Raw genomic sequence first — 27,226 nt, 5'->3', positions numbered from 1 at the left:
TTCCTCCCTCAGAAGAGGTCATCATTCAGTGAAGGAGCCAAATATGAAAACACACTGTTCTGATATAACATGCAAAATGATGTGTGCAGTGGGGTGGGGGCCTGGAGTACACAGTGGTCAATTTTGTCTGGAGGACCTGGAGAGGCGGGAGTAATCATAATGAACAATATCTACTATTAAGTACTTACTCTGCCTCTACTTCAGTAGTCCCTTTACATGCTTTTAAGCCTCAGATTGACTCTTGAGTTCACTTACATCCTTTTTTGCAGATGGGGAAACTGAGACGTCAAAAGCTTAAGGAATTTGTTAATAATGTCACACTGCAGAGCTAGGATTTGAACCTTGTCTGTGTGACTCTGAAGTACAGGCATGTAATTTTTACTTTTTCCCATAGAAAGGAGCCTTGAAGAACAGAGGGTTGCAAAGTAGAGTGAGAAAGGAGGAGTGCTTCAGGTAGAAAAATGGGCCTGAGAAGAGGTGGCAGCGCACAGTGGTTCTAGCGAATGGCAAGTAATGAAGTGTGACCGGATTTCAGGTTGGTCTATGGCATTTGATGGTAGAATGGGGCATGAAGACAGGCAGGAGCCAGTGAAAAGCTGAAGGTGGCTGGAATCAGATACTATGCAGAATGCAAAGAGAGGATGGTGGAACCCTGAGAGGCCACCAAAACTTGAAAGCAAGAGTTAAGTAAGGAGGGAAGTAAGAGTGGGGAAGAGGATAAACAAAACATAGCTTCCTGGAAGCTCAGGGCAGCACCTTAAAAGGCCCTGAGGAGTTAGCACTGGGGTGGGGGAAAAGCTGAGGGACTCAGCAGCAGGCTGCCACTGATACTCTAGGGAAGAGTGCTGGATCTCGATCCTGAGGGACTAATTCTGGGTTGTGGAGTGAAGGGGAGGGAAACGGCGGCTTGTGGGGACCACTGTTTACAGAATCTTGACAGGAAAGAGAAGGAGAAGGAAGGATGAGGTGGTAACTTGATGAAGCGAGAGCGGGGGAGACTCCCTCCCTTTTACAAAAAGATTGGTAAGGATTCGAGTGTTTTTGTAGGTTGTTAATGCCGATGAAGCAAATTAATGAGCTGATTAAAAGCCCAGGTGCTGGAGTCAGAAAGACGTGGGTGCTGATGCTGACTGTGCCACTCACCAATGGAAGCATTTTGGCCCTAAGCGTTGGTTGCCTATATATCTTGGTCCTGTTATAACTGCTGTGTGGGACTGTCATGAAGGTAAAGTGAGATTGTAGTTGCACAGTAGCAGGCACTGGTGTGTAAGTAGCTTTGGGTAAATGGTTGCTACTCTTCTTTTTATTCTTACTTGAGAGGGGATGGATTCAACGCCACAGGCATACAGTAAGGGTGGCTCCAGGTAGAGCTGTGTGGAGGTGAGTGGAAGGGGGTTGGGGTGAGTTTTTCAGTTGTTACCGAGTTAGGATGAGATTGAGGATAAGGGGATGGGCAGGGTAGGATAAGAGAGTGACAAGGATGGTAAAGATGTGCCTTCACAGTGGGGCATCATAACTGAAGATAAGAAAAAGGCTGTGGAATAGCACGAAGGTCCTGGCCGAAGGTGAAATGTTAACACAGTGCCAGCTGCATGGCCATGTGGCTATGCCCAGTGGCAATTGGCAGCCTAGAGGGAGGAGTAGAGAACGTGGGAGGACCAATTTCATCCAAGGATGGATGCAGGTTGGCAAGGTGGGTGGGTCCTACAGGGAGACAGTTGGAGCGTGGGTGCTGGAGCATCGGGAAGTACATTCTTCACTGAGGATGGTCACAGGGGCTCACCAGCCTGGAGAAAGTAGGTCAAGGGACAAGAAACTTTTAACAGATTTAAAGATCAGGTCTAGTGGAAATAGATACATGTACTGTGTAGGACAAGAGATTGTGTTTAGGGAGTTTTGTTTTGGGATTTCAGATATTAAAAGTGGTAAAATTCTAGGTGCTGACAGGATCTGGGTGGGGACAGGTGTTGGAGGCCATAGAGCAAGATGGGCTATGGGATGACTTTCCTGGCGGGAGTGTGACAAGGAGGGGTAGACCAGAAGGCCTGCTTCTCAGGGCTGGAGTGGATGCTTAAGGTCAGGTTTTGTATTTCTCAGGAGGTTTGGGGATGGTCTTACTTGGAGGAAGAGAGGTGTAGCGTGGACTTTGTTTTCAGAGGCCTCAAATAGCTTGAACAGTAAGTGGTGAAGGGCAGGGAGTCGGGTGGGCTGCAGAGTCATGGGCAGAGAGAGTGCTAGTTAAGATAGAAGCTCAAACTTGGGTTGCTGCCTGACGTTCTTTTTAAGGATTATCAAAAGCACAGGAATACAAAATAACAAAGCCTTCCTGGATTATGGTCTGTTCTCTGCATGGCCGTCCCCTAGCCCATGTAAGTGTCAAGCCTTGTGTGTACCAGGAGAGAATGGGCAAAAGGAGAAATGTTCCTTTCCTAGGAGCCCTGAGGTTGATGTATAGTTAAATTGCCCAGGCAACTTTCTAAGGTGATGTTCAACTCTAATATCCAAATCAGAGGAGCTGGAATAAGGTTAATGAGGTTACAAAGAAATGGAAATGCAGTGTAACTAGGTGTATGTTTTTAAAGTCAATGTGCCTTTCCTACTTGAATTCATTCTTATTAACAGATGCATTGTATCCCACCATTGATGCCCCACTGTGAAGGCACATCTTTACCATCCTTGTCACCCAAAATCAAACCCTGTTGATGGCCATTGAGTTGTTTTTTGCTTTTCACCATTGCCAAGTACACTGCGGTTAATGGCTTTAACCGCAACATTTTTGGCAATGGTGAAAAAAAGTGTAGTAAGTTTACAGGAATACACTTTCCAATACATTCCAATAAGTGTACAGGAATACACTTTCAGTACTATTTTGGGTTTGTCTGGGGGGTAGTTTTTTTTTTTCCTCCTTATTTGAGATGTGTTTCCTTTATGCTGTATTGGCGGCAGTGAACTTTGTTTGGAATCCAGTCTCTGTAGTCTGGAAATGTGATTTCTGGCAGTGTGCTCTGTTTTGACAAAATCTTGTCATAACAACATGGTTTTCATCACAGTGGGATCCCCCTTGTTCTCTCTGGGTGTGCAGATGGCTCGTGTCCTTTGATGATGGTGCTGGGAAATGGGGAAGGGTTTTCCAGGGGAGAATATAAAAGTTAAAAGAGCTGCGGTGCCGGGCACCTTGGGTGTAACTTTGTTCCTCCCTGACTTCTCCCTCTAATGTTCTTGGAACCTTCCCTGTGTAGAACCTGAGCCAGGAAGAGACTTGTGAGGTCCCAAGTTCTTCCCTCCCTGGAGGCAGGGGATAGGACACAGAAATCATCCCCAATATATCGCTGACTGGTAGAGGTTTCATCCCAGCTCCCCAGGACAGTTGACACAGTGCCCTTGCTCAGATCCCTGTCTGTAAACCCAATGTTTCAGCCACTGCTCTGCAGAGCTGCCCATTTCACAAACACCTCAAAGGAATGTTGATTTGAATGGAGATCACCCTCTTCTCCAGTTTTGGAGCCTGGGGAAAAAAAAAGCTGCCTTTGGAAAAAGCTTGAGTTGGTTTTGTGGTTTTTTTCCTTGCAAGGCTTATTGACTACTGGACTAAGCTTGGAGGTTGTATTTCCCGTAGGAGGGCTCAAATTGGGAGAATGAGGCTCACTCTCTTGTGTGCATTTGTGGTCTTAACTGAATTACTTCCAAAGTGTATCTTTTCCCTCTTGCATTCTACAAGATGACCTACCAGCCAGGGCCCAGAGGGAGCCGGTGTTGGTTCCTGCCAGCAGCTGTGACTAGACAGTAGTTACCTTTTATTTAATGCCACCCACTCTGTTTCTCACCCTTGCCTTATGTGGGGCGTAAGAGAAAGGAGCATTCTGTTTCAGTTTTGCAGTGCTATCCTAGGAGCTCATGATTTGGTACATGAGAATTAAGTGAAAAAGCTGGCAGTAAAGGGGGTTAAGTTGGAATTTGTGGGATAATCTAGTTTCTTTTCCTTGACTATAGGGAAGGTACTTTGAGAATCAAGCTATCTTTCTTTATCTCTACCTACTGTAACACACACACGTATCCCTCTTAGCTTTCTCTGACATGGAACATTGGGGAAGGGTAAGAGTGGGAGTCCTATATGGACTGTAGCTATGGATTTATACATTGGTATTGGTTCTTAATATGGTTTTCATAAATGGGCTTTAGGAGGTTCATAAACCTGAAAATTTTTCTGCAAAATTGTGAATATATATGTTTCTCAGGAGAGGGTCCATAGCTTTCATCAGTTTCTCAGAGAGTTCTCTGATTCCTGAAAGAATAAGAACTTCTGCTTGGAATTTGAATCTTGGATGAGTAATAAGAAAAGCAATAGCTGACATTTGCTGGGCTCCTCCTACACACTAGGCATTAAGAGCTTTACATGCATTTTATTTCATTTGCGCCTCCAAACTCTGTAAGGAATGTGTTATGATTATCTCTCTTTTACTGATTAGGAAATGACGGCACAGAGAAGTTAGCACAATTAACCTGGAATGATGCAGCTTGCTGGAGCTGGGACTTGAACAGAGATAATCTCATTCTAGAACTTGGGGGCTCTTAGCCAGTCCTTAGTAGGACATGCATACCAAGCCAGATGGTTCTAAGCAACTCGATGTATCTGGCTTTAAAGTTCCTTTGCCTTCTTCATTTCACTGCCTGAGTTCTAATACAGGGTTCTGTTGGCCCTGAATTTGTACTGTGCGTTACCTTTCATGTTTCCATACTGGGATGGGTGAGAGGAGGAAGATGCTTTTTGGGAGTCAGATCTGTTTTAATTTTGAGCAAGTGTCTTAGTTTTTTGTCTTAGTTGTCTTTAATGTTAAGTCCTAGAACTCAGAACCGTGGCTCTCAACACACAGTTACTGTGAGCATAAAGTAAGGTGATAATATATGTGAAAGAACTTTGGGAGCCATGAGCTCTGTGGGATTATGTGTTAGGATGGTGACATCTCTTGTGCTTTCCTGGGGAGAGTAGGTAGCCTCAGACCTCAGAAGGACAGCACCCACTTGGTCCAAAGGGTATGAGACCTAGGACTGTTTGTCTAAGCTGTCTGTGGTCAAAAGTACATTCTGGACTGAAGAGATGGTGATGTAACTGGGCTGTGTGTGTATTGAAAAGTCCCTCTTTGCTCTTTCCTCATTTCAGGTTTGTCCTTTGAGTCAAGTTAAATATTTATTGAGCATTTCTGAGTACAAAAGTAGTGTATTAGAGAGTTGGGAAGGATTACAGAAGTAAAGCCCTTATAGAGTGTGTGGTCTTGTTGAAGATCAAGAACAAAATGTGTGTATGTGAAGAGAGATGTATGGTAAGTTCAAGTGGAGCCCACACTTGGGTGCTGGCTGGGGGGTTTCAGGAGAGAGTTTGGGACCTCAGAGCTGGGAGAATGGGGCAGAGCAGCTCAGGTTGAGGAATTTGGGCAATATGGATGGGTTGATGGTGCAGAGCTGAAGATGGACACACTGAGCAGGCTGGGGGTTCTAACAACAAGATATGGGAGGATGAGGAGCCACCGAGAGACTGTCGCCAGCATGACGAAGATTGGTCTTTTAGTATGATGTTCAGGATGGGTCAAAAAGGAAGCTAGATGCCAGATCAGATCATGTATCATCTCTGAGCACTTTGTTTCTGCAGTTCAAATGAAAATTAAATGTGTTATTGACAGCAGTTCTTGAACACTCACTGGGCTGGAATGGGCAGATCACACACCTCGTTTTACCTGTTGGACTTGTCACGTAGGTTTGTATCAGGATAGTGGGAAGGTCACATGTTATTTCTCCATTTTTTTAGTTCCAAATATATAGCCATCTCTTGACCATATTGCACATTGAAGTGTTCAATACACACTTATTTTTTCTTTGACATGTGTGGTTGGGGAAAGCCAGCTTCTGTTATAAGTCTAGTTTTAGGCAATAATTTCCGTTTCCTCAAGCACTAGTCTTTTCACTTGAGTTACTAATATCTTCCTCCTTTCTTTTCTGGGGTGCCCTGTTGTAGGAGTGCTAATTATTAATATTTTAACTATAAGGTAGCAGGTGTGAGGAGGCTATGTTATCCACAAGTGGAGTAATTAATTCTTAAATAGTAGAAAATAGGCCCTGTAAGTTAGAAAAACCTTTTTATATATTTATAAATAGCAGCAACCATGTTCTTTCACTGAACTTTTTCTGCTTCTCCCGTCAGCATACCAGGAGGTGGATTGGAATCACCCGGGTCCTGTGTGGTGTCTGTTCTGGGCTTAGGTTTCTTAAGAGAGAGACTCATTGGCTACAGCAGGGGGAATGGACAGAGAATAGAAAGTGTTCTTAGGTTTTGTACTTCAAAGGGAGCTGGATCATGACCCGCAGAGAGGCAGGTGTCTTTATGCCTTCCAAAATTGACTTGAACCATTTCTAGGGGAAGCATGTCTGTAGGAAGTCAGGGGTGGGGTTGAGGACCTCCAGCTTTATACTTTCCACTCTCTTTACTGTTTAGATGTTTTCGCCATGACCTTTTATAATAATGAAAAAATACAGTAAATACAGTTGGAAAACAATAGATTTGGAAGTCCTAGTTTGTTACTACAGTTCCACAAATATTTGCCAGCTTTATAACTGATTTTTTCTGTCCTGGAGTTCAAGCAGAATGACATCCTTAACTCCAGGCTGCAGGTACTCTGTACGTGTGTCACCTCAGATGGCAAACCGGATTGTGGATTCTGCAAGGAGCATCCTCAACAAGTTCATACCTGATATCTATATTTACACAGATCACATGAAAGGAGTCAACTCTGGGAAGTAAGTATCTGTGTTTTTGAAGTCTGTTTCTGCAGCTTTTTCACATGCCTGTTCTAGTTGAAGTTAAAACTGCCAGCTCTGAGGTTGCGCAGCCAGAGGAAGAACAATTTCAGAATTAATTTCCTTCTGACTTCTTGCTGTTGTCACCAACAGGCATTTCTTGAGTGCCTGTCACATGGAAAGCATCCCAGTGACTAGAGCTGGAAGCTGAGGGTCTCGTTCCTAGCCTTGGGGAGTTAAAACCTTTTTATATTAATACGCAATGCTTTAAGCTTTAAATTCCATCTTCACTCTGTTTCAACAAAAAATTAAAGCGAACAGGTTCTTCCACCCTGAGTAAGTAACAGTATAGGGTTAAAATCTTTTGTTATCTAAGTGTAAGTCGACATCTCTCTTCATCAGTGGAAATGACATATTTACATCCAGAGAAAGTTGCTATTGCAGATTTGAATTTGGTTTAGTGAAAACCTTTGCTTTGCTAAAAAATAAAAATTTTAAAAATTAGAGAAACATCCTAAATACGGAAAATAAGTTCTTAAAAAATGATGCTCTATGTAATGAAGATGGCTGTTTTAGGCTTTGCTTTAACTAGGAAGTTAGAGAAGCAATTAAAGCCACTTTCTTGAATTAGGAAAATGTTAAACCTACAGAAAAGATCAAAGAATAGTACAGTGAATACTGAGATATACTCCTGCTGCCTATAGTTAACAGTAAATATTTTGCCAAATTTGCTTTACTTGTTTGTGGGTTTTGTTTGTTTTTGTTTTTTACTGAATCATTTCAGTGTGAATGATGGCATAATTTCACTTCAAATCTGAGGCTTACAGGTTGTGTCTCCTAAAAATAAGAATATTAGAGTCTGGGGTTAACTGTTGTAGGTTAAGAAGTCAACTTCTTCTTAAGTGATACCACAGCTGATCCTTTTCCACAGCTGTTTCACCTGTGGTTTCTTTTAATTTCAGCAAAAAGAGGAAAAGAGAGTAAAGGAGGGGGGTGAGCGTTTTATACAATCTTTGACCTTTATAAGGCCTAATGGAAAGATGAAAGTGGTTTTAGAAATACAGTGGAGGCTCATAGTCCAAAGCAACAAAGCTGGTGGCGTCAGACGCTGGGATTGGGAAAGGATTTGTGGGCAAAGCTGGCCTTTCCGGCTTGGAAAAGTCAATGATGTTCCTAAACCTTTGGTTTATGTTCTAGTAACAACAGTATTTTCCTCATTTATACATTGAAGATGATGCCTATGTTTTGAGATTATTGTAAAGATCACATATATAAGCCATTACTACCTTCCTTGCCACATAGTAGGTCCTACAGAAATGGTAGCTCCTGATGCTGTTCTTTCCTTTACTCTCCCTTGTTGGCCACAGGTCTGGATTTATGTGTCAGCTATTTTCTGGAGAAAGGGGGTTTTCTCGGGATGGGGGAGGACAGATAGCAGCAGAAGCTGTCTTAAGTGGCTTCATCTCAATAGTCCCTTCTCTGCTTTGCCTCTCGCTTTATCAGAAAGTGTCCTGGAATGAAGCAGAGCAGGCCTGACGGCCATCCTGCCACCAGCTTATAGTGTGGCTTTTTGTAATACCACTGACTCAGCTGACCCTAGAGTGTGCTCAAGTCCATACTTACTAATGATGAGTAGAAGCCTTACATGTAGATCAAGACACGGACATGATGTAGACTGTGGGTCATCAACTCCAAGCCCCATTTTAAAAATTACATGTAAAACCAATGTGGGATTTAAATTTGTGTTTGTTTTTTTTTTAAATCTCCAGTTACAGATGACTAATAGTGCTCTTCCTTCTCTGTTATTAAAATAATAAAGTCATGGATGGGTATTTCTCTCTTCTGATTCAGTGAAGTATCCAGTAAGTCAGGCTTGTTCAGATGTACTGAGTTTCTGTTGTGGCCATGGCCTAGAACCTTAGCGGACATCAGTTCTTGGTGGCCTGTGTCAGCGCTTTGGCCAGAATGCACATCAGTCCAGTGTGGTCCCATTTTAACTCTCACAGTAATTATTTTTTTTCTTAATTGGGTCCTTTACTAAGGAAAGCTGTGGAGGCTGGCCTTTGCAAACTATACCAGTGCAGATCTCTCATGAGGTCACCTGATGACCAGCAGCTTGGTCAGCCTAACTTGAAACAGGCCTGATAACACGTATTTCCCACAAGTTGGGAAGAAAAGTTAGAGTAATTTACGTAGAACCTAGTATATGTTCTTTGTCTTTTCTGAAGTTACTCAAATTGTGTTAAATGGAATAATCCTGATTAAATATAAAGTTTATTGTAATGACAAATGCACCTCAGAAAACTCACACAGATGGAAGTTCTTGGGAAATGCAGGTAAATGGGGTAAAGCAGCAGTGGCAGCTTGTCTTCTTGCTTTCTCTCCCCTTCATCTTCTCCTCTTCACTTTTGCCTGCCACTGCCTGCAGCCACTGCCGGACACCCTCTCGCTCCTGCTGGTCAAGTGACTCAAAGGCAGCTTGGGATTATGCTAAAATTTTCTAGGTGTTCCATGATGATAGGTGGATAGCACTGTGTTAGATTGTTAAGCATAACTCAGAGTGCCTCCCAGAACCTTTGATGAAATGGATAACTCACTGCACCCCCTTCCCTTGGCAGGTGTTGTTAACCTTCACCTGCATAGACAAGCAATTTTTTTTTTAAGAATCTAAGGACTGACTAATATAGTTCTTCCATATGTAGTGAGCTCATATAGTGCATTTGAAGCATCATTAATTTTATACATAGTTTTACTGAAACAAGTATTTTGACTAGTCTCCTGCCGGACACATAGGAAGTATTGTGTGAACGTGTGTTGAGTTGTGTTAAAGGGGGCAGGTCTGTGTTGTGTTTGCATATGGATTGTACTGCTGGGAAGGCCGCCACACCTTTCCTGGTGATGTGTCTGCTTAACAGGCATTGGGAAAGTAGAATTGAGCTGTCAAATCTTAAAAGTTTGTGGAGAGATGCTTGTTTTTGGACTGATTTTCTTTTCTTGTCAGCTAGTAAACTAGTAGCAACTCTATGAGGTTAATGCAGCCAGAAAGAAGCCTTTGAACACAGTGCCATCCAAAAAAAATGTTTGTCTTCTCTTTCTGTTTGCCAGTGAGTGGAAACCTTACTTGGTTAACCCTACTCAGTGTTTGTGCCTTTGTATCTCCAGGTCTCCGGGCTTTGGGTTGTCACTGGTTGCTGAGACCACCAGTGGCACCTTCCTCAGTGCCGAACTGGCCTCCAACCCCCAGGGCCAGGGAGAAGCAGTACTTCCAGAGGACCTTGGCAGGAACTGTGCCCGGCTGCTGCTGGAGGAAATCTATAGGGTATGTCCACAGCTTCCTCTGATAGAGGAGTGACCAGGAAGCAGTTTGTTTTCTCATTCTCATCCCTTGGCAGATTTCATCCTCTTCCAAGGGCTCAAGCCAAGGAGGTAACTTGTTCCTATGCATTAAGCAGTTCAGCATTAACTAGTTTAATTGATTGGTTGAACTAGTCAGTGAGTAGAGATCTAGCCCCACTGGGTTGAGACATAGGGCAGGTAAGTTTTAACAGTGAGCCAAGGAAAGAACTGGAACAGTCATAAAGGAAAGGAAAGGTTAAAAAAATGAAGCAGGTAAGGTAAGGTGGTGGCTGACACACTGCCCTAACCAAAGAGAGTACCATCCCAGCACCCCCCGATTGCTGCCATGTAGGAAGGTGGACTCATTCTTTTTAGATCTTTCAAGAGAAGCTAGAAATCTGGATTTGTATGTGACAGTTGATTCATATATAAAACAATGGCAACAGGCTAAATTTTGCAGTGCATTGTAGAGCACAGAATCTCAGTTAACAGGTAAGTATCAAAAAAAAAAAGAAAAAAGAAAAAAATTTTTTTAAAAAAAGCACAGAATAACTAGGGAAGGCAGGCCTGTGGCTCAGCATGGCAGACGCTTTGGAAAACCTGAGAACATGGAACAGAGAAGGGGTGAACTGATGCTGAAGACAGATTCAACCGGTTGTCATTTTGCTTCTGCAACTCTGCTGGTGGGACACAGCTCAGACCAATCTGCCCTCTCAGTTGCCACAGTCTTTCTCTGTTGATCCTTTCACGCAGTGGGCACATATGCATGCACACACTTTTACCGTTTCCTCAAAATAGGTGAGGTGACGTAAAGTAAGAGAGAAATTAGGAGGAAAGATGATGGCAGAAAGAGTGAGATACAGTTGCCTAAAAAATATATTCCCCGAGATCCCCTATACTTGGTTAGAAGAGGGTCACAAATCTGGGTCCAAGATTTCTGTTAGTCTGCGCTGTCTTTTGCCTTGTTCCCATATCAGGAAGGTGAAACCTTTTCTCTGACACACAGAGTCCAGGAAAAGAGACCCTGGACTGTCAGAAAGGCTCTGAGGGGTGGTCATTTCTTTGCTCTATGTGTTACGTCCCAGATTCTTGAACTGAGCATCAGCAGGAACTGTACTCTAGGTGATTTGCTGTTGTATGGTATATAATGTTTGTAAATCATCTTCTTCCCCTAAGGAGCTGAAGAGACTTCTGTCTTTGTATTGTTCTGTGTATTTCTTCTCAGTTGTCAGGCATCTCTCTGGTCTCCAAGTAAGTTTTCCCATTTAAGGTAGCAAAAATCACATCTGAGCCAAGTGAAATAAAATCAGTAAAACAGGTAAAATGTCAGTTTAGTTTTTCTTTTAACTCTTACTTTTGCCACTGGTTCAGATGATTAATCAGGGTGGTAGGGTAAAGCCTGAATATCCATAGGTATTGATCCTCAGACCGGCCTCACGGTGGAAAACAGCTTATATTTATAGTCTACTCCCTTGATCCAAGTCAGTGGTCTTGAAAATGTCTCGTTGGTCCAAGATGGAACATGTGAGAATGAGCTGTTTCAGAATTAATTAAAATTTCCAGGTCCTAAATGGCTCTATTTAATGACCATCTAATTAAAAATGGAAGACAGTGGGCCTATAGTTGTATTTTCAGGAAAGTAGCTCTAGCCCCTCTACTCGGCATTCACCTGGGAAATAGTGGAAGAAGGAGATGAAATCTTCCTGAAGGAGGAGGTATTATTTGACCAGTCTTGCGCAGTCACAATCTGGCCTCAGATTTTTTCATGCTAAATCAGTTTAATTTTTTTATACCAAAATTTAATAATTTTGTGAAAGATGGGTAGTAACTAAAAGTTTGGGGTAGATGATCAAGAGGTTGCCCTGCCAGTTACTTAATTGACGAGGTTTGTGGTCTACTTATTTGTAGAGGGGGCGGGAAACAGTGCGTGTGATGTGTCTCCCTGGGTCCCTTGTTGTGCAGGATTTCTTTTCCTGGTCCTGTAGTGTCTGGCAGTGGCTGGTCCTGTAGTGGCCCTCTCTCTAACTGTGGGGACACTTCCATCTCTTTCTAATAGACCTTAGGAGAATTAGAAGCATCACGTTATACAATAGTCCAGTGGGAGCCATGGGCATAGCTAGAGTGTTGGGTTTCTATCCTTATAAATAGCAGGTTATAAGCCTCAGGGTGAAAGCACAGCCTACTAGTTGACAAGAGGAAAAACATACAGTTTAAATTAGGTTCTTTAATATTTTTCTTTTTCTTCTTCTTTGCTTTTTTTTTTTTTTTTTGAGATAGAGTCTCACTCTGTTTCCCAGGCTGGAGTGCAGTGACGCAATCTTTGCTCACTGCAGCCTCTGCCTCCCAGGTTCAAGTGATCCTCCTGCCTCAGCCTCCCATGTAGCTGGAGGCATACGCCACCATGCCTGGCTTATTTTGTATATTTAGTAGAGACAGGGTTTCTCCATGTTGGTCAGGCTGGTCTTGAACTCCTGACCTCAGGTGTTCCACCCGCTTCGGCCTCCCAAAGTGCTGGGATTACAGACGTGAGCCACCGTGCCTGGCAATTTTTTTTTCTTTAGTTGAGATCTACTTTCAGTCTTCCATTGTGCCTGGACCAAGTTTCATTTTCTTTTAGTTATTCAGAAAACTTCCTTTGTGTGTCTATGATCTTTAATTATTAAAAGGATGGAAATACTTCGTGTTTTTCTGATTAATTTTCTGTAGAGTTGTGATGTGACATGGATTGAATGAGTGGTAAAAAATCCATACCTTTTGAAGGCGCAGTTTATCAAGTTTTAAGCCTCTGATCTAACCCTCCTATTCCATTTATGCCTCATCGGTTACCAAGCCTTCTTGATTCTGTCCCAGGCTTTCTGGAAGTGCCTTTTTGTTCCTCTGCTCTAATCACTGCCTGCCTCCCTGCTCCACCCCACAACTGGACTATGGCTACTGGCTCTCTGCACTTCCAGCGGAGAAGTTCTTTCCAAATCCTAACATCCTTTTCAGTCTAAATCTTCCCCTAAAATCCTGATCTGATCTCTTCGCTCATGTGCACAGAGACCTTCACTGGCTTCTCACTTTCCTTGAACAAAGTCGGAATTCTCGACCCATTTCAGAAAGCACTGCCTTAGTTGGGCTACCCACCTTTTCTATGCTGTATGTGCTTCTCCGCAGGCAGCAGTGGTGCCATCTAGACTGGTCACCTGGCCGTTCCTTGCTGGCCCTGGCCTTTTGTTTTTCCCCATCATTCTGTTCTTCCTTCCTCCCCAAACCCTGCTCATCCCTCCAGGGCTGTCTCAAGTAGTCCTGACTCCTAAAGCCCCCCCTCTGGCATCTGGCAGGTGACACCTGCCCACCCCACCCTGGCATAGGTAGGGTGATAGCTCCTACCACTTCCTCCATGATGTCCTGTACAGGGACCTTAGCGTATCTCTTGCATTAAAATATTGGTCCAGTGAATGGTGAAATAACAACAGTGATAGGAAGCAGAGACTGAAGAGAACACTTTAATTTTAGGCTGTCTTATGAAAGGGAGCAAGATCTGTAAAACAGTTTCATTGGTTGTCGTATTTTCCATGGGTCAGGTTTTTCTTTTTGGGTAGAAAAGGAAAATGAACTGTCCTTGTCCTGGAATTTGCTGTGTGATATAAATGTTGTTCCCTGTCCTTTATTAACTTAGGTAGTTTAGGGACGTGCAATAGATTTTCATAAAGGCTAGCAGTTAGATCAATCCTTATTTCCTTCACCATTATTAGGGCTACTAAATGATTTCAGACAGCCAGAGATGCACCTGAAAATGGATTTATTTCCTACCCTACATGCCTTAAAAAGGAGGCAGGGGCAGTTGTACCCACATGAACAGCACTGCTGGCCACCTATCCTGTTCAGTCTAGCCTTGGATAGTAACGTGCCTTGGTCAGAGACTGGATTTCTAATTGTGACCTGTGCAAAATATGTAGAAATTCAAGGTCATCCTTCTTTCACTATGTACAATATGTTTTAAATAAAGTTATTCCTGAAAGAATGATCAGAACACATGTTTGTATACTTACGTATGCATCTAGTGGAAGCAAAACAGCTAAAATGACTGAGAAAAAAACAAAATTAGAAAGGCAACCTAAGCAGTTGTAACTCAGGAGAAAGTGTTTGAAGAGAAGTCTGTTCTGCTTGTTAATCTGGGAGAAAGGGAAGGAAAAGGGGGTGGAAGGCATAATTTTATACATAAGTAATAAGAATGAAGGGATCTGACCTTAATGATTCTTCAGTTTTAAGGAACTCAGGAAGAGATAAAGGAGAGAAGTTAATAGAGCATGGCAAGCAGTTTCCTGAGTGTATTTGAATAAGTGTAAAAGTAAGGCCGTGAAAAGGCCATTTCATGTCAGATAGACTGTTATTCTGTGACAGATTAAATACATATGAGCGTCATCCACCTAACCCTTGGAATTAACTCTACATCTTCTAGAACTGATTAAGCTTTTTTTTTGCATATACTCAATAAAGATGATGTCTTCCTGCTGCTGCTTTAATTACAAAAGGAAAGTTTCATTTTTTTTTTTTACTAGATTCACTTAAGAAGATTTGAATCTGATAGTCTCATTCTGATAGTCTCAACTATTACAGTTGCTCTAATTGTTAGTTTAACCCTCTACAGTCAGTTGATGTAAGGATTACTCTTATAAGACCTGTATTCTGTTTTATTGTTGCTTGAACTTTGGCTTTTGATATTATGAGTGTATGTTTCTATATTTTTTTCTCCTCTCTTTTGTTGGCTTTCCATTTTCTGGTTTGTACAATTATTAATTTGTGTTTACAGGGTGGATGTGTAGATTCAACCAACCAAAGTCTGGCGCTACTACTCATGACCCTTGGACAGCAGGATGTTTCCAAAGTCCTGCTAGGCCCTCTGTCTCCCTACACGTAAGTTATTCTTTTTCAACCTCGTTATTCTTTCCAGTTTAATTTTCTCATTGCCCGAAATGACAAAGGTGTTGTGCTGCACAGAGCCTGCACTATGAACACCTGCTTGTATTTATCCTCAAATCAGCCAGCAGTTGTCACTCTTAATCTGGTGTTTATTTTTACATACAAGGATTTTTGCCTTTCTTTCCTTCCTCAGTGCCATGGAACTAAAGTTGCATGATCTCTATTGGGCAGTTACTTTGTTCGTGCTTTAGGTTTTGTTTCCAGGTTAGAGGTAAACTCCTGGTTTGGTGTAGCTTGGATTTTATTACTGGTTTTTTAAAAAATCATTATTTTCCTTAGCTGTCTAACTTACTGTGGGAAAACAGGCTTTTTGTCTAAGATGATGGGGTATGAGCTCACTGGAAAAGATGACGAAAGACAGAGTTTGTATTAATGCTACTGGACTAGTAGGGAATTGTAGAAGTGAGTTTGGACCATTGAATGTTAGCAGAAGTTGACTGCTGTGGTATGAAAGCAAGCACTCTGCAAAAAGAATAGGGTGTCAGAAGACTTGAATTATAAATGACACCGTGAAAGAAGCATTTCCTTTTGATAGTAAATGAGGTTGCGAAAAACAGCCTATTTGAATACTGACATTTTGTGTGTGTGTGTGTTTTCACGTGCTTGCATACTTAGAGATCATCATATGGGCCATCTGAGGGTGGTGAGCTGGGTGGCGGGTAATATTCAGGTAGATATGAGACTGAACTGTCCTTTTTCGGTTATCATGGTACCGATGCTGTATATCTGAAAGGTACAGTACTGTGATAACTGAAGAATGGTGGTGCCATCACATTGAGAAAGGGGTGAGGACTGCGGTGGAGCTATGCAGCCTTGGGCTGTGGCTTTGGGGACATGAAAACCAGGAGCTTGAAATAAATTCTTTTGGAGGCTTTTTTTTTTTTTTCCAGAATTGGTGGTAGGAGGGTTTTTTTGAAACAGAAAAATGGAAGAGAATACATTCTGTTAGCAGAGAGGGAAGACTGGTAAGCAGGAAACTCGTGAGGACCACATTATCTCCTGATAGCTTGTGTAAAAGTATTTTGCAGGACAGGATACCTAAAATTGAGTAATCCTAAATGGCATGGTAACATCAGTAGTAAACATTGCTAAAATAGACTTGGTAGTTAAGTACTTGGAGAGGAGATGAGGACTGGGAGAACGGCACCCTAGGTACAGAGACTTGCTTCCTGTAGAGAGCTCACTGGAGGCGGCTGCCAACTGTGTTACCACCATGGCCCCGCCAGCTTTATAGCTGGGCTCATAGCTGCCATTTCCCAGCCCTTGCTTCAGGCCTGGAGAAGTCCTGCTTGCACACACGGTATGGGGTGTGGGGTGTTGTCTTGAGTGTGTGTGGTCCTGGAGCATGGGGTTTGGCAGAACATTCTGTGAAAATGGAATATATATATATATATTTTTTTTTCTTGGCACTTTTTTTCTTTTGCTTTTGGAGATTTTTCAATTTGACCCCAGGACCTGTATAATCTTTTCAAGCTTTGCAGAGATGCTCGAGATGTGACTGGACATTTTTAAAAGTTCCTGTGTCCTCTTCAACACATCTTCTCACCAAACATTAATTGTAGTGTCTTTTCTTCAGAAAACTTGCCTAAAATGACTTCCTCTCGTGGGAAGACAAAGTGTCCTGCTCTGAATGGAGCTTTAAAGGAGTAGCACAAATTGTAAGATGATGTATCTTGAGGCTGGGGCTTGGAGACATTCTGCTGCCTCCCAGAGCTTTGTGCAGAGGGATCTGCCGGGGTGGGAAAGGGAAGCCTCCTTTCTTTTTGATACACTAGCATAAGGACGGGTAAGAGAGTCATTTTCAAGAAAGCTGGATCTGTTTAGTACTCTTTCTGCCCCTAATCACTGTGGACAGCTCCAGCAGCACAGAGAGATGAAGGGCAAAAGCAGGCAAAGTTAACATTGTATTTTTGAGTACAGTTGAGGATAAAAAAGGGATGAAATCCATGGTGAGGACCATCATAGTGGGGGAACAGTTTATTCTAGATGGATTCAAGAGCTTTGGAGACCAAACTAACACATTTATTTTTATGTGCAGTTAAAGTCATAGAAACCTGTTTTGTGAAACCTCAGATTTCTAAAGAAAACCAGAAGCAAGACCTTCCTTGGTTAAAAAAAAAAAAGCAATTCTTCAAGCAGTTTGGACCTGTTTTCATTTGTATAAAATAGATTTTTAAATGGCTATTTAAAGAGCATTGGGATTGCTGTTGGTGGTTTTCTGTGCTACTTGAGAAAGTAAGTCTGTATGTGTGAAACTCTTTTTTTGAAGCAGAGCTTTGCTCTGTTGCCCAGGCTGGAGTGCAGTGGCACGGTCTCCACTTACTGCAAGCTCTGCCTCCTGGGTTCACACCATTCTCCTGCCTCAGCCTCCTGAGTAGCTGGGACTACAGGCGCCCGCCACCACGCCTGGCTAATTTTTTGTATTTTTAGTAGAGATGGAGTTTCACCATGTTAGCCAGGATAGTCTAGATCTCCTGACCTCGTGACCCACCCGCCTCGGCCTCTCAAAGTGCTGGGATTACAGGCGTGAGCCACTGCGTCCAGCCAATGTGAAACTCTTTTAGAAAGGCCTAAGAGATTTTTTTTTCAGTAGAATAAAATATTATTTTATAATCTCTGATATATGAAGATTCTATTTCTGTTAAATTTGAGTTTTAGGTGGCTTACAGTTAGTGACAGTAGTTGCACCCTCCATTCAGCAAGCTTAATTTTACAGTTTAGGGAGGGAGGATTTATACTTTTGGATTAATAGCAAGAAAAATAGCAAAAATTAAGATGCATCTTAATTAGCACCTTCAGAAATTGTTTGTGGATTGAGACTGCAGTTACAGAGCTCTCTGCATTCTTCCAGTGCACAGGCCTTGGAGTCCAGCCTATTTGGACTTAAGGCTCTGCCACTTGCCACCAGGAGACCATGGAAATGGTATTTAGCATCTTGGAGCCTTGGTGTCATTTGTAGATAAGGTGCATGGTCCTGAAGTCCTGGACATGTGGAAATGGAATGAAGCTTAGATGAAGTCAGATGCTTATGCTCCTGGCAATGTGCCTGAGGAGCTGTCAGCGCTGGGTGCTGTGGTTTCTGCCTGGACACCCCCTCACCCTGCTGCAGTCCAGTCCCTTGGTCAGGTCACTTTTTTTTTATTTTTTAAACTGCTCCTTGAGGAGCAGGACTACCCCATAGGCAGTGTGGCCAGAGTAGCCCAGTCAGGTCACTTTGAACCCCAGGAAGCCTGGTAAACTTGCTTTGGGTGATTTTAGGGTTTAAGTCATCTGTGAGTGGCCTGCCCAGCTACCTATAAATCTATATCCATTAATTTTAAATTATGGATTAAAAATTTTTAATTTCTAGTTATTATTTTTATGACTGACTTTCCCTAGTCACATTACTGAGCAAACTACACACATCTTATTGATCCTAAGAATTCTCTAAGGTAGATGTTTATTTAAAAAACACCATGTTTACTGTGTGCAAGATGTTGTTTTAAGTGCTCACACATACTAGCTTATTTGGTTTTCATCATAACTTTATAAGGGCAAAAAAGGCAAGTACTATCATGTGTGCCATCTTACAGGTGATGGGATTGAGACACAGAGAGGTCAAGTTACATGCCCAAGTTACATGCCCACAGAGAGGTCAAGTTACATGCCAAGTTACATCACACAGACAGTAAGTGGGGTTCAGACCTGGACAGTCTCTTCCAGTCACTGCTTCCCTTACCCACTGTGCTTTTATGTAAGAGCTGGGATTCCATCCATATCGCTGGACTCAAAGCACCTTGCCTGAGGCAGGATGCCATGCTACATCTTTTCAGCAAAGTCCTCGTTTCAAATTCTGCTGTAAAATGATCTCTTTCTATCTTTAGTTGGAAATCTAAAATAAACCATGACTTTTTTTTTTCTGACTTTAATTAATGACCTTTTTCCATGACTGTGGAAGTGCTAAGGAACTAGAAGACACTGTCCTTGTTAAACACAAACTGACTGGGGCTTCCTGGCCCACTCAGTCTAAAGCACAGCCCTCTGAAGAACCAATGAGGAAACCAATGGGGAAACTGGGAACTGCCAGCCAAGCCTGCCACTCCTTGGGATCAGTGGCCTCACTGCATTCCGTGAGCTTGCACAGTACCACTGTGTCTTAGGTTTGTGAAGCGTTTAAATACTGTAAAACCCCGTCACCTGATGTTTGAGCCCCAGAACATATTTGGTGTATGGTAAAAGCAAGTGATAGGCTTCCTTCTCAGATAAAAAAGAGGTCAGTGGCCTGCTCATGGTGAGATCCTGTCTGAACTGGGCCTGGGACCCCATCTCCTGACAGTACAGCTAGCCTGGTTCTCTGTTTCCTGCTGCCCTAGTAACAATGTAGTAACTTCATTTTTGGAGCAGAGGTCAGCTGGTCTTTGGAAAAGCCACTATTTCGCAGAACAAGCATCAGTAGTATATTTAAAAGCTGCCGTATAATAACTATAGGGACTCCATCCAGCAGATCCTTTTCTTATCTCCAGATCTTTCCCCTCAACTTCCAGAGCATCTCCTTACACCTGAGATATAGGTACCCCCAGCTCTGTCTCATATCCAGTGGCATAGAAACCAGGTGGTTTGATGGAGCAGGACGCAGGACCCTCTGTTGTGGTTTGTGCCTGTGGGAGCTGCCAGAGAGAGGGCTTACCCCATGATTGCTCTCACCCCATTCTCTCACATGCTTCAAAAGAGGGGTCTGGTGGGAGGGGCTGTGTTTAAGGGTGGGATCTGGCAGCCTGTCAAATCCTGGTCACTTGGGATTCAATGGACCCATGACCATGAGCCTCATGGCCTTTCCTGTTGACCAGCAGTGGCAGTGGAAACAACTCACCTTTTGAAAATATATAGGAAGCCCGGGCACAGTGGCTCACACCTGTAATCCCAGCACTTTGGGAGGCCAAGGCGGGTAGATCATGAGGTTAGGAGTTCAAGACCAGCCTGGCCAACATGGTGAAACCCTGTCTCTACTGAAAATATAAAATTAGCTGGGCGTGGTGGTGCATGCCTGTAATCCCAGCTACTTGGGAGGCTGAGGCAGGAGAATCACTTGAACCTGGGAGGCAGAGGTTGCAGTGAGCTGAGATCGCACCATTGCAACCCAGCCTGGGCGACAGAGCAAGACTCCGTCTCAAAACAAAATAAAAAATAAAAATAAAATAAAATACATAGGAAAAGTTATCTCTGTGTTCCAGAATTCTCTGAAACCTAATTGTCAGATAGACTAGAGGCTTTCGTAGAAAAGTCGGTTGCTTTTTGTTTTCTGAAAATCATTTTGTCCTGGGGGGAAAAGAAAAGCCTCACTGCAGATAATCACATGTCAGGTGTTAAAATCCTGTACACAGGAGTTGCATAGAGCCCCTACTGCCCAGAATGGTTCTTCTGAAAAGCTACTATTTGCGCTGTGTGGGTGGTTGCTCATTGAGGGGCAGAGCTGCTCTCGGTGAGCGGTGGGTCTCTCTTTGCCCTGGCTGTGTGGCTCTGTGGTTCTGTCTAGGAAGTGTGAATCTCCAGGATACTGCTGTGGAAGAGAGGGGCAGGGAATTGTGAACTCCAGAGGCGGTGCCTCAGTGCAGCTGCAGCTGTGGAGAGCTGTTGGTCTGTGGAGAAGGATGTGGATCAGCACTGGATGAGACTTTGTTAGTGCATTTAGATACAGGGCGAGCTTACTCTTCATTTGCTTTTCATTTTCTTAAGGAGGCTGTTTGCTGGGATTTAATATTGTCTGTGGTGATTTTTCAGGTTCTGAGCATTTTTGCTCTTCAATATCCCAGCTACCAGAGACATAGGGAGAATGGGGCTAGAGGTAGGGGAAAGATTCTGAAATGTACCTTAATCCAGTCTCTTACACAGTCTTCCTTGGACAGGCTGAGGGTTGGCAGAACATTATGTAAAAAGTGGAACTAACTTTGCTTTTTCTAACTGTTCCAAAGGCTACAAATACCCCAAACTTGCAAATACACAAGCCTGCACACTTGAGCCTGTGTTCCTCCCATCCTTCTCCAAGAGATCAGAAGCAAGCTGAGGCCCTGTAGAAATTCTGCCAGCTGGGGAGGGTGTCTGGTTTTTCAAGCACAGTTGAGTGATTCAGAGTGAAGTAGGCTGGGTGACATCCTGGGAGCACAGCATGCCCCAGGCCTGTATTAGTTTGAGGCAGCAGCAAAGGAGAGACCAATTTGTTTTCTCCTTCAGCTGCAGATGAGTGGGTGAGATGGCTGGCTTTTTCCGGGTTGCTGCCAGCTGGAAGCTTCGCCCACAGATGTGGACTGTTTATCTATGGTTTGATGTGTTTTCTTTTTTCCGTAGGACAGGATGGGGGAGATGGTGGGATGGATAGAAAGCAACAACGACAACAAAAGTTTAATTGGTTAGTAAGACAGGAAAGCCAGCAGGGAAAGCTGACTTCCCTTAATTGCCAAGAATGTTGAAAGCTGTTTCCCAAAATTACCCCAACTCCTAAATTCTATCCTGGGCCTCTTTACTGAGAACCTTATACATTGCCTTGTTTGAATAACAGGTTCAGTGATGGAGAAGAGTGTTGCCCTTGAGGTGCTTAAATAATTTAATGAGGGGGAAGGAGACAGTTATACATAAGCATTTAATTAGACACCATGAGCAGAGAATGCTATGGAAACCTGGAGGGGTGGGAAGATCATTTGGGGTGGGCTTTATGGGCTAGCAAAGGCTTCATAGAAAAGTTAACAAATGTGATGTTATTTTAAAGGTCGAGATAAACTTGCACATTCCTAGGTGGAAGGAAAGCAAGGAATCGGGAGATTTTTTCTGCGAGCATCCAGCACTGACCAGAACTCCTGCTCTCTGGGGTTGTTAATGTTTCATCTCTTAGCCCCTGACGCACTGGTCACTTCAGTCACAGGGTCAGGAATTGTTCAGGCCCCCTTTTCTCCATATAGCTGTTTCCTTCCTTTGACTAGATCAGTGCTCTTAGCACAGAGGGATGGAGATGGGAGGGAAATTCATCAATTCAGGCTTTATATGTAGTTTGGTATACACCGAGTAGGGAGTAGGGGTGAGAACCAGGATCAGTTGTTTTATAACATGGCAAATATGTATTGATTTCTTTACTTTAAAAAGCTTTATTGGGATACAATTCACATACGACACAATTTACTCATTTTAAGTACACAGTTTAAAGACTTGTGTAACCACAGCCACAATCTAATTTTAGAACATTTTTACTACCTCCAGAAAGAAACCCTGTGCCGACTCACAGTCTCTCCCATTCTTCCCCCTCTCCCCAGCCCCAGGCAACCACAAATCTCCTTTCTGCCTCTGATAGATTTGCCTGTTGTGGCTTTTTCATATTCTGTACATAGAATCATACACTATGTGGTCCTTTTTCATATTCTGTACATAGAATCATACACTATGTGGTCCTTTGTGACTGGGTTCTTTCACTTAGCATGATGTTTTCAGGGTTCATCAATGTAGCATGGATCAGTACTTCATTCCTTTTTTATGACAGAAAAAAAAAATCTTCCATTGAATGAATATACCACGCTTCATGCATTCATCAGCTGATAGACATTTGGGTTGCTTCTGCATTTTGACTGTTGTGAATAATGCCATTATGAACATTTGTATGCAAGTTTTTGTGTGGGTGTATGTTTTCATTTCTCTTGTATATATTCCTAAGAGTAGAATTACCGTATCCTATGGTAACTCCCTGGTTAACATTTTGAGGAACTGCCAGATTGTTTTCCACAGTGGCTGTACCATTTTACATTCCTGCCAGGAGTGTATGAGGGTGCTGGTGGTTCTGCCTTCTCACCCACACTTTTGTTATTGTATGTCTTTTTTATTATGACCATCCTATTGGATATGAAGTGATATTTCATAGTGGTTTTGATTTTCATTTCCCTAATAACCAATGATGTTGAGCATCTTTTCATGTGCTTATTGGATATTTGTGAGGAAATGTCCATTTAGCTCTCTCATGTTTTTCTTTTTTTTCTTTTTATTTTTTTAGTGAGTCTCACTCTGTTGCCCAGGCAGGAGTGCAGTGGTGCAGTCATAGCTCAAGTAGCTAGGACTACAGGCTCCTGCCATCATGCCTGGCTAATTTTAAAACAATTTCTTGTAGAGATGGGGGTCGTAATAGACTGGTCTTGAATTCCAGGCCCCAAGCGATTTGCATGCCTTGGCCTCCCAAAGTGTTGGGATTACAGGTATGAGGTGCCACGCCTGTACTCTTCCATCGTTTAATTAGGTTATTTGTCTTTTTATTATTGAGTTGTAAGAGTTGTTTATATAGTCGAGATGCCTGACTTTTATCAGAAATATGACTTGCAGATCTTTTCTCCAATCCTGTAGGTTGTCTTTTTATTTTCTTGATGGTGCGTTTGATGCACAAAATATTTTAATTTTGATGAAGTCCAATTTATTTATTTTGTCTCTTATTGCCATCCTTTTGGTGTTGTATTTAAGAAATGTTTAAGAAACTGTTGCCTAGCCCAAGGTAATGAATACTCCTGTATTTTTTTTTGCGAACTTTATAGTTTTAGCTCTTACAGCTACGACTTTGATCTCTTTTGGGTTAAGTTTTCTGTGTGATGTGAGGAAGGGGCCCAACTTCATTCTTTCACCTGTGGATATCCCGTTGTTCCAGCATCTTTGTTGAAATGAGTATGCTTTCCTCATTGAGGAAATTAACCATAACTGTGTGATTTATTTCTTGACTCTCTTTTCCATTGTTCTATGTGTTTAGCATCAGTGTTTTTAAAACTCCTTAGATGATTCCACGTGCAGTTGAGATTGAGAACCATCTGGCCAGAGTGGGGAGTTTGGCTGGTTTGACTGGGAGACAGTACAGTGCAAGGTTTTTGTAATACTTCCCTATAGGTGTGCAAACCATCGTTCTTCACTAAGCCAGTGTTCCCTAACCTTGCCCAGTGAGAATTGCCAGGGATTCTTGTTAACAAGAATTGGTCTCTATGAACCGGGGAGCACGGGGTCTGGTGGAGGGTAGGAAGGAATCAGCTTTGTGTGTGGCCTATGATTCTGGGTTCTTCCATATGGATATGGACACTTCATACCAGTTGGAAATTCACCAGAACCTTCAGGAACCTGTGTATTTAATGAACCAGGTGTGTCTTATGATCAGGCTAGCTAAGGTGATGCTAGGTCTGCCAGGCAAGACCATTAGAAGCCTGTGTACCTGCACCGCGGTTCATCCACAGAATTGCTCTTCCCAAGGTACTCTTGGAGTGATGCCGTCACCCTGTGATGATGCCATTGTCCTTGTCGTGTTTACTGTGCACACTTCCCCGGCCACCTTATTTAATATTGCCTTCTGCCAAATTTGTACAAATACTGTTGTACCCATAGTTCTTCCCCATCTGTGTTGTTTGTTTACATTACATAGCACTTTTTTTGTTGTTGTTGAGCGGAGTCTCGCTCTGTCGCCCAGGCTGGAGTGCATTGGCCGGATCTCAGCTCACTGCAAGCTCCGCCTCCCAGGTTTACGCCATTCTCCTGCCTTAGCCTCCCAAGTAGCTGGGACTACAGGCACCTGCCACCTCGCCCGGCTAGTTTTTTGCACTTTTTTAGTAGAGACGGGGTTTCACTGTGTTAGCCAGGATGGTCTCGATCTCCTGACCTCGTGATCCGCCCGTCTCGGCCTCCCAAAGTGCTGGGATTACAGGCTTGAGCCACCGCGCCCAGCCTTACATAGCACTTTTCAGGAATAATTAATTTATTTATCTTGTCTCTACACCACTAGATTGAAATCCTCATGAGGGAAGGATTTTTATTTTTAATTTTTTTCATTTGAGTGCAATATTCCAAGCACCAAGAACAGTGCCTAGCATACAGTACGCACTTGATAAATATTAAGTAAATGCAAAGGTATTATTAGAGAATGAAGGGAGAGACTTGTCTATTTCAGCATCAGTAGTCATTGTGCTTGTTTTGTATGTCATGGTGCTGTGAATCATGGAAATAGGTGTTTCTGTCTTTGTACAGGCCACTCAAAAATCATTGCTTGAGTCCAGGAGTTTTATGCCAGCTTGGGCACATCGTGAGACCTCGTCTCTTTAAAAAAAAAAAAGTCTTCACCGTATTTATGTCCATTTTCTGCTAGGTCTGAACTAAATGACTTATGTGTCATGTGCTAACTTCTAACCTTTCCCCCCTCCCCGGTTTAATTTATCTTGCTGTATTGTGTGTGTCTCTGCAGACTATCTCAATCTTCTTTGGAAACTGGCTGGCTGAAAAGAAGTACTATTTAATCAGATTTGATGAGAAGTTCTTAACTTCAGCTCTCTAGGTCTGGCAAATTAAAACGTTGGATTCTAGATGGTAGAGGATAATTTTTTTTAATGAATTGCTTTTTATTTATTTATTTATTTATTTATTTCCTTTTTAGGATAGAATTTTTGCGGCATTTGAAGAGCTTTTTCCAGATTATGTTTAAAATTGAAACCAAGCCATGTGGTGAAGAACTCAAGGGCGGAGATAAAGTGCTGATGACCTGTGTTGGCATTGGTTTCTCCAACCTTAGCAAGACCCTCAAGTGATAACCATCACAAGATAAGGCCCCAATGCCTCCAGACAAAGCAGACGCTGCCACGGACACCAATGGGACCAAGTCCAAATGGATTAATCCAGGACAGGATAGCCACGTGCTTAATTTTCTGTGAAGAAATATCAATATACAAATAAAAGACATCTCTGTAGCATGTGGTTTTCAGCTGTTTCTCCAGTGGCGTTGCCATTGCCCAGGAGACCCAGTCACCATGAGAGCTCCCTTGCCTTGCCTGGAGGAAGAATGTGCCTTCAGGCCACAGTCATGCTGCTAGAACAGTCTCATAGCTGCAGTTCTGCTGTGCTTCCTCAGCCTACTGTCGTAGGCTTCCTTGGCCCTCTGTCATATGGCTGTTTTCCAAACCTGTGGAGTCTGTTACTGTTCTTTCTGCAAGGACTTACCTCCTTGAGCCTCGGTTTTTGTTGTAGGGATTAAATGAAATAATATGGGTGGCAGCTCTTCATGAGCCCTGCAGTGCTATGCAAATGTCAGAAACTGGTATATTAGACTATTTATCTTTTGTCTTCTGAATGGATTGCTGTCATGGACATAAACACTGATCTTCATCTGGTTCATTGGATGTGTATATGAGGGATGGGTGACTGCAGGGGTCCAAGTAAAGTTATTGGGATGTTTTTTATATTCCAGGTGTGCTATACATTCCTGTTTTATTTTCACAATAGCTCTGTGATGTAAATGCTATCTCCATGAGAAAATTCTTAAAGGGTGTTTCGTTCCTTTGAAATGTATAATGTAAAGACATTAAATCTCCTCATTTAAGGATCTAAGTGTAATAGAGTCAGGGATTTTACCCTTGCAAGCTAATAAGTTAGATTATTACTTTTTCGTTGATGCTTCCAGAAGACATGAGGATCCTGGGTCAGAGATAAAGAACTTGATTACTTCTTATTACTCAGCATAGTATGAGCTTCATATTTACAGTGGTTTCCCCTGCTCCCCAGGTCTCACAGTGGACATGGAGGGGCCCAGGTAGATGCTATGCATGTTACAAGTTTGCATCATAGCCAAAGAACTTGTATGCTTGGGGACTCCACCTCTTCATGGCAAGTCTGTTGTTTCACATGCAGACATTACTTCATCCCTTAAGACTACCTCCTGCAAACCTGCAAACACAGTTTTGAGAAAGAACCCAGGTAAAAGCCTGACCAACAAGAATATGCAGGAATACCCAGGATCCATGGCAGATTTCCCCTGCCAACTAATAGAGTCTACATTTCATACGTGCATAGGCTTGAAGTTTGTAGAAGGGGAAATATGTACTTCTTTCTACTAGAATTCCAAATGGTGTCCTCCCCTGGGGGCGAACTTTGCCTCATCACTCCCTCACAGTACCTTTTTCTTTTTAAGTGAAAAGGGGCCTCATCACTCCCTCACAGTACCTTTTTCTTTTTAAGTGAAAAGGGGCTAGAGAAAGACTGTGCTTTGATGTCTAGGGGTGTGGGAGGATGTGGAGGTAGAGAGTTAACCTTAAGGAAGGACATTCTGGACTATGACATTGTACTGAGAGCTTTACATACTGTATTGGTTATGTGCTCTTGGTATATAACAAGTGCTCAC

At 42.8% G+C, this 27,226-nt stretch overlaps 1 protein-coding gene across 2 annotated transcripts in view; it reads left to right on the top strand.

The window, feature by feature from the left end:
• RCL1 (RNA terminal phosphate cyclase like 1) overlaps positions 1-26,442 on the top strand; it is a 63,658-nt gene extending 37,216 nt beyond the window's left edge. The window contains exons 5-8 of one of the 2 annotated variants that reach the window (XM_023213180.1): positions 6,661-6,786; positions 9,949-10,105; positions 14,918-15,021; positions 25,490-26,442. In XM_023213180.1, coding sequence (XP_023068948.1) covers positions 6,661-6,786; positions 9,949-10,105; positions 14,918-15,021; positions 25,490-25,640 — 538 coding nt within the window. In that variant the 3' untranslated portion in view covers positions 25,641-26,442. The remainder of the gene's footprint in view (positions 1-6,660; positions 6,787-9,948; positions 10,106-14,917; positions 15,022-25,489) is intronic. The other variant, XM_023213179.1, reaches the window with a different exon arrangement.
• The last annotated feature ends 784 nt before the right edge of the window (positions 26,443-27,226 follow it).

This window comes from Piliocolobus tephrosceles, chromosome 14, assembly GCF_002776525.5.
Source record: "Piliocolobus tephrosceles isolate RC106 chromosome 14, ASM277652v3, whole genome shotgun sequence".
NCBI classification, from domain to species: Eukaryota; Metazoa; Chordata; class Mammalia; order Primates; family Cercopithecidae; genus Piliocolobus; species Piliocolobus tephrosceles.
This window is presented reverse-complemented; position numbering and strand designations above follow the sequence as displayed.